This window comes from Tympanuchus pallidicinctus, unplaced genomic scaffold (assembly GCF_026119805.1).
Source record: "Tympanuchus pallidicinctus isolate F22 unplaced genomic scaffold, pur_lepc_1.0 scaffold3, whole genome shotgun sequence".
NCBI classification, from domain to species: Eukaryota; Metazoa; Chordata; class Aves; order Galliformes; family Phasianidae; genus Tympanuchus; species Tympanuchus pallidicinctus.
In genome coordinates this window covers 34,861,419-34,874,550 of record NW_026294747.1, presented here as the reverse complement: position 1 = coordinate 34,874,550, position 13,132 = coordinate 34,861,419, and the positions used below count along the sequence as shown (strand labels likewise).

The window sequence follows — 13,132 nt, the reverse complement described above, 5'->3', positions numbered from 1 at the left end:
ACAATTTAAAAATACCTGCTTAAACAAATACTACCAGCATTCATTAGTCAGGATGGTTATATGTGAAAGAAATGATGCCAGATAGTAACAAATCCAAGAGAAGTTTATTATGAAAATGGCACCTGCGGGATGAAAAAAAATTAAGTTACATAAAGACAACCATGTATGACATGTATGAGAATCTACAAAAGTATAAAAAGAACCCTGTTGTAAATGAAGTATGTACATTTCTGATTTGCAGCATTATCAATGATCAATGAAAAAAATGTTTCAAATAAGCCAGGCACTCGAGAAGTTAGATTCGGTTAGCTTAACACAAAATAAATGTACCATAGCTGTCACTTTTTAAGGTTTTAATTTTTTTTATATTGTAGAGTTGGTAACACTGCTAAGATTTATACGAACAGAATCCCTTTCCCCGTTATTCAGCTACTTGGCACCAGTCTCCTCATAAAAGATTTCATATATTTGTACAAGAAATAGTTAAAAACACAGACACAGTCTTCACAGGTAATGAAGTTTTTTTTCATTTTGTAATTTTAAACACTATGGATTTAGACAGCAGCTGTGATTATCTGTTAGTTTAAATCACCAGAAATCATTTTGACACAACACAGAAACATTTATAAAAAACAAAACAGAACAAAACAAAAAACCAACAGCTGTCTAGCTGTTCTTTGTAGCTGATAGGTGCACTCCTTTGATTGTTCAATAGCTAAAGTAGAGCATCCAAAATTAAACTCTGAATTTCCCAATCAGCTTTCTTGCCTTTTTTAGTCCTACTTAAATCCTTCAAATTTAACCTTTAAAAGCTCATTAATTAAATTTGTGACATCCAATTCCCTTTCATTATTGTTCCACAGCAGCTTGAACTGACATCTCAAATTCAAAGCTATTGGAGGAATTGACTCAACACAGTGAGTGATCAAAAATTCAAAGGACAGCTGAGTTAATATATTAGCATTGCACACATAAGCAAATATATAGGAGAGTTCTAAGCTGTTTCCTTTTTAAATGACATTGGTTGATCTTTGAAAGGATTTCCTATCTCACTGGTGATTGCTGTATGTATTGCTCCCTCAGCCTACCTGGGAGAAAACCAAAGAAATGCACCCTCTGCTTACGGTTAGAGCACAAGGGACTCTGGGAATGTTAACTAACAACTGAGGCTATATGGCATCAATTTGCTTAATAAATCTGAGCATTACTCTGTAGTGCATTGTGTGGTACACTGGAAGAGTAAGTCACACCCAGAATTCCTCTGTGGGAAAAATGGCTCCATTAACCTTGAGCTAGTTAAGAGTCTTTTCTCTGAGAGTGAAGAAGAGAGAACGAGAGAGGAAGAGAAAGAGACAGGAATCGTGGAGAGGAGGGGAGGGGTGGGGGAGAGAGAGGTTGGAGAATACACAACAGCAAAGCAACTGCAGAAATTAAAAGGTATACAGACAGTGGAAGCAGCATAAGGTGACATTACAGAGGAAGGCCACCACACAAAAACCACTAACCCCCAAGAATCACTGGTTCACTAGGACTGCAGGAATGGGACTTTACCACTCCAGACTAGAGATAAAGCACAGAGAAGACAAAGGACAAAACAACTACATTAGCTTAGTATATACTGCATATAGTAACACACATTGAAACTGCAATGGGACTGACAGCCAAGGACACTTACACATTGTACACATTACAGTTCTCACATCTGTTATTAGATGCCTTAACAAACAGCTGCCAAAGATGGAGTGGAAGAAGAATTTATATTTGACAGTCATTTGCAGTGTTTGACACTACACTGTGATTTCTGGCAATGAAGACAAAATAGGAGATTTCTTCTCTTTTACTTAATGTGCAGTTTTCAGTTGTAGTTATCTATTTCAAGCTTATTAACCCATTCTTTAGTTTTATAACATATTGGTTTCAACACTAGAAATAAGGAAAAAGCAACAAAAAATACCCAAATCAAAGAACAAAAAGAAATTTACAACCTTCCCTCTATAATATTAAATGAAAAACAAAACATGTTAAATAGTTCTTCTGGTTTTTTTTTTTTTTGTGGTTTTTTTCTTTTTTTCTTTTTTTTTTTTAACTCTGAAGTGTTATTTGATGTAGAATTAGCCTCAGTTACACTGAGAAAAAAAAAAAACAAAAAAAAAAACAAAAAAAACACCCCAAAGCAAAACAATATGCACCTAAGAAACTGCTCCTTGCATCAATTAAATTGAGTTTTTTTATTTTTAAGCGCTTTTTGAAAAAGGCTTCCTGACCCATTTAAATTTAATGTGAGGCTATGCTTGTTAGTTTGGAGGTAAAAAATTTAAATCCTGCAGCAAATGTTAATGAGGGCTTTTGTCTTAACTAACCAAGGAGACTGCAGCACCCGACTATTGACCAGTACAGAACACATTCTTTTCAAAAAACCCAGCCCACAAGCTGCAAATTGTATGAAGATATTACAGATTAATAAATGATAGCACCATGGTTTTAGAAATTAAGTTAAAGTTTCAGTAATTAACATTTAGTCCAACTTTTCAACATTCTAGTCACAGGCCAGAAATTAACTTTTTAAGAACCCAAATTATTTTATGTGCAAGTAAGAAAATCTTAATCATAAAAAGAGAATTAAACTCTGCATAAAATTCTAAAATACTATCCCCTATTTTAAAGGAATTAGGAACAAAAACCCCTTTTCATTTGACTTAGTCAAACAGGGCACATTGTTTATGCTTGTCTCTTTTAATCTTGATCATATCAAGATCATTTTGAAGTAAAACCAATGGTTGTCACTTTAAAATCTCTTTACCACAACACTGAGTATTCTATGGCAGAGGCATACACATTAAAGGCATCTTAATAAAGATGCAAAGGAAAAAACACACATCTTAGAAGAAGACAAAATGGCAGGCAACTGGTACTTCAACTCTCTGAAGGCAAAAATAAAAAAATATCTTTACATTAAAGAATAAGTCAAGTTAAAGAGAAGGGGAATGAAATGGGGACTGTCATATTGAGAGAATAAACTGACCTGCTCGAATTCAAAGTGCTAGAATTAAAGGTCTAAATTAAAACATAGTCTATGCCTCAGAGCTTAACACTGAACACAGTATGTGGTCATATTTCAATCCTCTTTCCGTTCCAGAGTCTGTGTAGTATGAATGCCATTGCTGTACACAGGAAATGGAAGAGTGGAAAAAAGTCCTTCGGCAGTCGTGAACACATTCCCTGCAGGCATTTGGGTCAGACTGGCCCCACTCACAGCACTTCCAAATGGTCCCGACATATTGAGTCGGTGAACGTGGTGGTAGAGCATTTCCATCGGTGTTTTAGGATCCAGCCCAAAGCTGGGGCTGTTAACATCAACAAAGTTAACAGCGTGGGTGTTGGGGAGGAGGTTGCCCTGCATGGCTAAAGTAACTTCAGCTGGAGCATACCGAATAGTGCCAGTGGTGTAGACCCTCTGAGCAGCAGTGCTTGTTGCGGCAAGGGTTCCTGTTACCCTGTGAACCAAAGGAAGCACCACATTGCCTGCTTGCAACCTCTGAAGGGCTTCCAGATCCCCAGTGTACAACAAAGAGTTGGAAGTTGTGGGACCACCTGGGTGTTTATCCCTTGGAGATGCTGAAAGCGGGGGTGACAAAGGGTCAGAGGACACAGGAGCCAAGGCTGAGTTGGATGAGGTGCTGAACTGAGTTTTGCGGCTGGCAGTATTTTCAGTCCCTGGTGGGGTGAGAACAGAGTCTGGAATGGAGACATGTAAACTACTGCTGGCTTGGGGGGAAGGGAAGTGCTCGGAGCTGGGGGGCTTGGTCATACTGTAGGGTGATTCATTCCTTGAGATTTCCCTGTTGGGAGGGTAATTCCAAATACTGCTATCATTATCAAAATTGATAGGTTCTGAGATTTCTGTTTTAATTTTGAGCACTGAGGCACTGTTTGGCGACGAGAGCAGCTGGGGCTGGTCTACCAAAGCTGAGTCAAGTCCGTTTGGGCTTGAGGTGCTTGACAGCCTTCTCCTGGTCATGCTGCCTCCCTTTTGCTTTTTTCTTCTCTTCTTCCTCTTTTGATGCTTGCTAGAAGACTGGGCATTTACTTCCCCTGCACTGTCTGAGTCCTTGGCACTGTCCGAGGTCAGTGATTCACAGTTCTGCAACCGCAAGTCTGACTCACTCTCAACAAAACGCTCCACCTTGATCTGCATAGAACCAAGAGTGCCAAAACTGTCCTCAGGAGCTTTTTGATTCTCGAAGTCCGAATTCTCAAAGCTGTCATCACTGTCCCTGCTGTCCTGGTTGCTGGAGCTGTTCCCATCATCATTACAGTTCATTTCATTATCTGACTGATTTCCTGACTTTTTCCTGTCAGATTCAGGGTCTTCGCTGTTTTCTGACTGGTTTCCTTTCTCGTCTGACTTTGAGTTCTCATTGTCCTCTAAAGCAAAAGGAAAGTGAAACAAATCATTAGCAATAAGAATATAATATTACAGCCCAAATCTAGATTTCTACCTACCAATGAGGCATTCTCTTCTGTAGTCATGTTTATTTGCAATATGGTGTTGGCGGAGTTTTGATCACCATTAATCTCTCTGACCTGGGATTTTCAAGGCACTAAAGGCCTGTGCTATCTGTCTGGCCTGAATTTTTCTTGAGCATATACTAAGGCACCTTGGATGAGGAGCCCTTTATATCTGCTCTGTTGGTAAGAACTGTCTTTACAACTGTGAGCACGAGAGCCCTGTTTCACCTGAAGGAAGAGGAGTCAGTGAACAATCCCATTATGACCATTATGCTCTGATTCTTGTTCTTTCACTTATGTGTTCTCCTCAAGTGGGAAGGCATCAAAATGTAGCACTATTAACTAATGAGGATTCTTAGTCATCTCATTTTCCTTCACCTTCACCACTTCGAAGAGACACAGCTACTCTGACTGCTGTGGAATTTCTGCCACTCTCCTCCAGTATTGAGAGGAGAAGCAGGTCATATGTGTATAAATCTGAATGAATAAACCAGTTTAAACAATTTTGTTACGTTGCTAGCCTGGCTTTTCATATTCTCTTGAAGGGCAAGGAAAAAAAACACAGAAAAAAAGATTCAGGCAGCGAATTAAATTCTCGATTGATCCAAATTATCTAAGGGCCATTGAAAGCAGCCCATCTACAGCACTGAGAAGCTGTCACTCTTCTTGCCTGAATTCTTTCAGTTGTATTTTAGATTTTTTTTACCTAATTTGAATACGGATGAGATAAACACTCTAGTCCACTGGACTCATGAGAATGAATACTCTCCATTATCATGCTGTGTTTGAAAGGGTCATGAAAGGCTTCAGGAGACCCCGTCTTTTACAAAACAGCCAGATATCTTTTGTTGGGAAATAAAAGATTTCTTTTTTTTCCACTCATCAGGGCCAAGTACTGCCCCTTTCAGTACATTTGTGTTTGAGAGGGGAAGGGGCAGTTTTCTTTTACAGAATGGTTACTCCTGAAGCCATGTTAATACCAAACAGAGCTAGAAACGTTGTAGTAGGTAGGCCTGATGGGGAAGCCGCCTGAGGATTCAGGGCAGTACACTTTGTATTAATTTCAAGTAAGTTGCTTGGAGAGACTTCTGCTTGAGTCATTAACAACAGAGAGACCTCTCATTTTGAAAAACAAAACCCACAGAAACAAATGAAGAGCCACAACACTCCAAAAACTGCAGCAATCTGGGTCTGAGTTTCACTTATAATTTTTAAAGATGTCTTCTAGACCTGATTTCTAGTTGGACAAGTGTGGGTTTATGGTGAAGGATTCTAAAACTGCACAAAATTTGTCTGGGATTTTATCAGAGCTTGAACTGAACTTGTTGGTTGCATCCAATACAGCGCTCTGATTTCAGATCCCTTGCAATTTCTGTTCAATTATTTTGCAAGAAACAACCCTCTCTTCTGCTGTCTAGTAAGGCCTGTAGACATCTTCTAGGATGCACACATCTCTGCACCATTAAAGAATACCCTCATGGTCTGAGTCAGCCTTAGGAGTTATGACCATATGTGTATATCTCACCTGGAGAAACTTAGAGTGCTCATGAGAAATGCAAACTTTTCTTCACATCTGTGCTCTTTGGCTATTTAGAAACAAGACAGTATAAAGGAAGCACACCCAGTAGTGCTTTTTTCCAATTTTGGTTCTTCTTTTCTTTTTTAAATGTTATCATATGTATGTGTTGCAGTCAAGTAACCTCAACTTGGGCTATGGACAAACATTTTCCTTTAAAAGCCAGTTAATCTGTACCTGGGCATGTATAATCACAGTGAATCATCTGTGCATGGACCATCTGTAAAACTAATTTATATATTAAGTTTGAGAATTACATTTAGCTTTTAAAACATAGCTGAATCCTAGACTTTAAGAGCTTAGAAAAAAGTGCTTGAACCTATACCTTCCAATAAATTGTAATTATTTTAACCCAAGAAGACCCTAAAACCTTGCAGTCTTCGTTGTTCCCCAGTGAGACTAATAATAATAAAAAAAGCATTTCTATAAGAAAAAAGGTCATGGAGACTGATGGTGGATATTTATGTTCAGAAAGTTTGACTGCTTTTGAAATATAAAAATTATAATTATATTCAACAGTTACAATTCCATGGTCTTTCATAAGGCAAACACCTCTTTATGAAGCTTAGCTGGAGACCCAAATATTTTGTTCAGTGCAGTGTAGGCAAGGATGTAGCCACAGAATTAATAGAAACTTTGAGGAAATTGAGATACTGTAAAAATGCTGAGGTTATTAAAATATTGTCTTGGATTTCTTCAACTTAATTCTAAAGGTTTTTTGCTGTTGTAACAAAACACTCCTTGAGAAACATTGAGAAGCTGTTGGAAAGGCAACCATGTGGCTTTCATGTAATGGACCTTCTGTGACTATAAAGAAGGATACATCATTTGTGTTACCTGAATTGTCCTTTGAGTCTGATTCAGAGTCAGAGGTCTCTGAGGATTCTGAGGTTTTCTCTGGCAGATGAGGAAGTTGTGCAATATCCATGGGAGTGTCCTTGTACTCTGGGTTACTGAAGAAGAGACAGCATATATAACCACAATTGGATGATTTGTAGTTGCATGTTTTTTCTTCTTTACATATCAGAGAACATAAATAGAAAGAATAGCAGAGCAAACCCAAAACCATAGGTTTTTGTTTCCTTAGAGCTTTACAGCAGGGATTTTATGAGGGTATGTTAATAGTCTGTCAAATAATTATGTTGATCAGGTATAAAAACTGTTTCATTCTAGTGAAGTTTCAGAGCTAAGAAAGTATTCTTACCAAAGTGGGACACAGTGGTTTGTATGATATCTAACATACTGTGCCATCACTGAACAACAGAATATTTCTATTTCAACTCCATCCATTACTGTGCTTGGAAATACAAGGAGTGTGCTGTAACTTTTCCAGCCTGTTTCTCTTCCACCACCAACATCTATTAGAATTATCTCTGTAAAAATATATCAACCTTCCCAGGGCCATTTTAACAAGTGATTTTTCTCAAAAAACAGATCATGCATAAAATTAGTAAGAAGGTGATCAGTTAGGGCTAGAGGAAATGACCACTACTCAAAAGAGCTTGGCCAGGAGATAACTAAAAAGGATATATATATCCTTAAATATATATATATTTAAAATACTGCACACATGGATCCACATCACCAAGAAACTGTAAGCAACCACTCTATGACAGATGCACATATGCATGTTAAGATGCACATGTTAGGGATAAAGAACTGTCAACACACCCATTATAATCATATCTTCAGCTGCTCATGTGGTGCTCACCTGTGACTTGTTAGCAACGAACACGACTGCAATGCAAAAAAGCTATACTAACAGAGAAACTGAAGAAAATGCTAAGCTTTTTCCTGGTTTGCACTTTCCAAAATGTGTTCCTTTTCCAAACCAGTGCAAAGAGAGAGGAACACAGCTGCACAAAAGTGGCATTGGAATGTTGAAAATAAACAAAGTCTTTAATCATTTTTGAATAGATGAACATTTCTAAGCAACTCAAATTCCTTCCCCGTGATAGAGCAGAAAATCTGCAGTCCTATGTAGAACAATGTGAGGCAGGACTAGGGGTGACTGACACACTATCACAATGACACTGTGCCCATATTCAGTCTATTACAGCGTAGTGAGAAAATTCAGAGTTCACACAGCTCACACTGAAATGCCATTCATACAATTACCATCTTTATGGTTTTGTCCTGACAAAGTGACTTTATTCTGTTGCATCCCAGGGCAGTCCCCAAATTTGCCCCCTGTAAGCAAAAGATGCTTGAGGGCTTTCACACTGTGAATAACAAGTTGCTGGAACAAGAACAGCATTAATCCTCCCTGACGCTATAATTAGTCTATCTCTTTGCAGACAGCTGAATCGTACTTTCTAATGCATGGAAATGTATACAGACCAGTCTACTCTGGCTCAGAGTAGACCTAATTATGCCTTGATCTGCCATTAAAATATGGTTTGGACCCTTCATGGATTCCAGTACTAAGATAAATCTAAATTAAAAATACAAATTAACTGAAGAAATTAATCTTTCTTTAGCAAACCAGTGAAGGGAATGTAGTAGAAAAGTCAAGTTTGGAAGCAGTCTTGAGTAAGACCACACTGTTTCTCTCCTTTTTTTTGTTAGATTTAGTCTGTTGCTACAGAAAATAATTTCATAGAACATTTAAGGATTGAGTTCAGCCACTGTGTGAAAAGCAGCAAAGGGGGCAGAGGCAACTGTTTATATTTTTTTTAATAGAAAATGAATACATTTCTGAGCAGTATGAAGCCCTGTTAGTACTGGGACATTGAAGGTGTACTTCCAGTGCAGAATTGGCAGGCTCAAGCTGAACTCTTGAAATGCCGCATTCTGCCTCTCTCTTGCAAGCTCAGTTAACACTTTACTCTGTGGATGATGAGCATCCACTTTTTTTAAAGAAGACACAAAAATTGAAGGATAAGGATATCTTTGGAAACACCCATGCTTAATCATAGCAGGGCAGAAGCAACTAACACCAGTCAAATTACACTCCATCTCCACGGAAGGTTTCTCATGGACTCCCTCAGTGCTCTCCTGCTGGGGGTTGCTTCCCTCTCTTCCTCAATAGGGATATCAAAAGTAATTCAACATGCAAGTTTAGGCAGGCATGGGCTTGCTGGAGTTGGCATAAAGTCACACTCTAACCTCTGCAGATCACTTAGAGCTCTCACGGCATCAAAGGGAATGTAGCAAACCACGACAAGCAATTTAAAAGGAGAACAGGTCAGAAAATGACAATTGCATTTCTCAACAATCTCAAGGTTTCAAATTTTATTTGTTTTGTTTGCTTTGGAATGAAACAGAAAATCTCCCAATCTTATTGAACACTAATAGGGCAGAATGTGTTGAAAAGTATTTTCAGATGAGAAAGGTCAGGTTTATAATTCACTGTCTCTCACTGGCTGTTGGCCTTCCCTTGAGCTCAGAAACCTGTCCTTTGAAAACACTTGTGCTTGGTAAAACAGAATTTTTCAGGGAAGAATCTTTCACTGTTTTGGTTTCAAATAATCTTAAAAACTACTTTTGCTTGTGAATCCTATTTTGCAGTTTTAAAAGTGAATACCATCAAATCGTTATAAGAGTAACACATTATTTCAAGATTTTTCTTCTGAGAAAATTCTGCTTTTCAGAGTGAGAGCTGAATATTTTTCAGAGACACCTTTCTTTTTCATAGTTGTCTAGGAAGTTTGCTTCCATGCATTTTTAGTAACCAAATAAACCAGTGCCCAGCACTTCATACCATATTTTATAATACAGCCACTGCAAGTTGGTGTGAATTTTCTACATTTCAGCTCAGGTTGGGTAGACTTCAGGACAGTGAAGGCATGCAGTAAAATGATGGAAGGTTTACTTGAATGCTAAAGCAGCATAATAATTCAAAAATATTCCAGTGTACTGAGATGTGACAGATTTCTTAATACATTCAACCAAATAGCAGACCATAGGAAAAAGTTGTTTTCATTAATACTCTACAGCAAGCAATTGTTTTTTCCTAAAACTCTCACAAGCACAGTTAAGCAATAGAGAGAGCAGTTCAAGAGAGAGAAGGGATTGGAAGATGTACCTGAGAAGGTAATTGACCCAGATGATATTCTTCTCACTTGCATTCTTGGCATTGACAGCTATGGTTGCACTAGACTGTATCCAGATATAACCTCCATTCTTCTGCATCCAGCGGTAATACTTTGTTACACACTGACCCTTATTTAACACTGGGGAAAAATACAAGTAGAATAGAAACAAGATATATTGCATATTAGAACTGTAGTAAAATGATCTTCATTGTACAACATCCAACATGTTTGAGCAAAAGATTCTGAACTTCGTTTAGGTTTAATGAGATGGCAAATGGCATCTGATGCTCAGTATGATGGCTTGTATGCTTTACAAGCTTTTAAAGTTTACTTTTAATCTGGTTTTGGAAACTCTAGTGGAAGAAGAAAAGTGAAAAGAACTACAAATCTCTTTGGCTCACAGAATACTTATTGCTATGTGGACATTTTCAATGCACTCAAACTGTAAGAAAGAAAAAGAAAAAAAAGAGGCAAATTTATATGTGATTTATTCATAGCTCCTAGGTAGACCTCTTTGAGATTCTGGATATTTGAAAGGTTTGGGAAGATACTCTACCCCTGCTGCTTTGATCATTTTTCCTTATTGCAGGCGATATCAACTACTGAACTTATACATCTGTTTCTTTGATCTTGTCAAACAGAATTTACAGTTCTCAGATGAACCAAATCTCCACTGGTCAGTAGGGGGAAAGTCTTGGGAGAATTTACTTCTACCTGAGCAAAGTAAATCCACCAGCAGACTGAGAAAGAGGCCTAAGGGAAGCACAGAATGACTTGGTTAGAGCCAAAGAGTGACAGCTCTCTCCAATGTTTGAAATATGCTAAGAAACAGAGAAATAAGTAAAAGAAATCAGTAATGTGAAACGATGCTATTATATGCTTGCAGAAAGAAGGCTTAAAAATACAGATGTTTGAAGTAACATTTCAACCAAAATACTGCCAAATTGAAATGGATTTGCTTTGTGCCTGATGCCACAGTGTCAGGAAAATGGGATGAAATGCAAATGTTTCAAAGGATGGACGCTGCATAGTTTTAAAGAAAATCTAAACTATACAAAATCTGGGTACTATTGTTACATGAATGCTTGCTCTTGTCTGCAATTCTCACTAATCCTGTGAAGCTTTGTACACTAGAGGGCACTGTGCATTCGTATACTCCTTCTGCTTTTGTCACGTCCTTGTCTCCGTCTGCTAAAATGAAAAACCTCTAACTGCTGTAATAAATTTGGCTAAATTAGCTGCTAAATGGTTATCTCAAGTAATATGTATTTGCATTAATCATCTTGCTCTAAACCAGAACAAGCCAGAGTCCTAAAGATGTAGTAAATTCATATTGTCCATTTAATTACGGCTAATAAGTGCTTCATATACAATGGTTTCATGAAGTACATTTATATTTTTTTATTTTTTATTTTTTGCAAAGGGAAAAGAAAAAAGTCACTTTCAAAAAGAGTAAGTATTTAAGGCAGTTAAAGTTCGTGCCATAAATGTGACAAATTATACTTTGGAGCTTTCAAGTTAACCAAATGTCTATACTCCTAATTATACATTTCTGTGTATCTGTATCTAGATCCCTATACGATCCCTGTACATATATCTACAGAAAAAGGACATTTACAGAGGCATCCCTACATACGCGGATTTTTTCCTACCTCGGAGTCCCCCCCCTACTCTGATTTATCAACAGTTGAATGAATAAGAGCATGTAAAAAGTTCAATGTCAGAGTCAGCTGCAATATGAACAAATATGTGTGTGATCTGAGTCCTTTTGTTTTGCAGCAGTCTCTACTCAACTAGGTCTGTTTCTAGAAAAGATCTGTAACTGTTCCCAATTTTTTATTTTTGTATTCCAAACTCTAAGTATCCTGCTACAGTAATTCATTGGCATCAAAACTTCATTATACAGTAGAATAAAGATAAAATATTTACAACTGACTACCCAGCATTTCTGTCAAACCAATGTTGCATGCTACTTTATAAAACAATCTCACATAAATTAGTCCAAATTCATTAGTTATGAAAAATAAGGGATGAAACTGCTGTAAGTTTTGATTATGGTAGACTTTTCCATTTCAGTAAAAAAGAACATTCAAAATGCTCTCGTTTTCAGCTGACAGTAATATCTATATGCATGGAAGTCTACAGTGATATTGTTTCCTCTCCTGAAAGCTGCACAGTTACATGCAGTAACTAGTAAATTCTACCTGCATACGTACCTATCGTTTGTGCTGTCCTCTTTATAACAATTTCTACCCAAATCTACCATGATATATAAGTATTAAAGGATGAATCCTCATAATTGCCCATAGTGGATATTTGAAAGTCAAGGTGAGTCACTATACAGTGACTTGACACAGCAATCCTGCACAGTGATAGTTATGGAGACCCAGATCCTCTAGTCCATTCAGTCCATTTCATTCTGGACATTTCCTCCTTCAGTACCTCTTACATTGGTTGTAAGAGGTACATTGGCACCACTGGAAAAGTCTGTGTCATGAGCTGCACTGAGCATTCATTTCAGAGCTATGGAAAGAGGGAAAACTAAAACCTTACAAGCCATTTCTGAAGGAAAATGTGCTTTTTTAAGGCAGAATTCAATGTATAGGTGTTGCATGCAAAAAATCTACAGACAGAGTTCAGACTCTTGAACTACTGAGCACCCAAAGAAAATCTGAAATACTATCTTGAAAATAGGCTTTCCGTGAAGTTCATGTTCCTGCAAATTCCCCCTCTCTATTTGGCCAGCTCAGATATATTGCCACATACATAGAATTTTTCTCCCTGTAACTGTCTAAGGCACATTTCATATTAGAGATTTGTGGACCATGCTCTTGAGGAAGTCCCACGATTCAATATAAAAATTCTCTCTGTAAAGAGATTGTCTGGCAGACCAGCTGTGCTGTGCTGCTGAATCTGGTTCTTACATCCTTTGAGAGTATACTGGATAGACTCAACCGAGGTTTGAAAGATCATACTGTAACTTGGAAAAAAAAATTCTCAATGTGATGCA

General features: G+C 37.7%; 1 protein-coding gene across 3 annotated transcripts in view; it reads right to left on the bottom strand.

Annotated features, from left to right (window-relative positions):
* Nucleotides 1-85: 85 nt before the first annotated feature.
* NPAS3 (neuronal PAS domain protein 3) overlaps nt 86-13,132 on the bottom strand; it is a 596,309-nt gene continuing 583,262 nt past the window's right edge. For all 3 annotated transcript variants that reach the window (XM_052693214.1, XM_052693213.1, XM_052693215.1), the window contains 3 exons: nt 10,113-10,260; nt 6,923-7,038; nt 86-4,425 (listed from right to left, as the gene is read on the bottom strand). In XM_052693214.1, the coding sequence (XP_052549174.1) occupies nt 3,116-4,425; nt 6,923-7,038; nt 10,113-10,260 (1,574 nt within the window). In that variant the 3' untranslated portion in view covers nt 86-3,115. The remainder of the gene's footprint in view (nt 4,426-6,922; nt 7,039-10,112; nt 10,261-13,132) is intronic.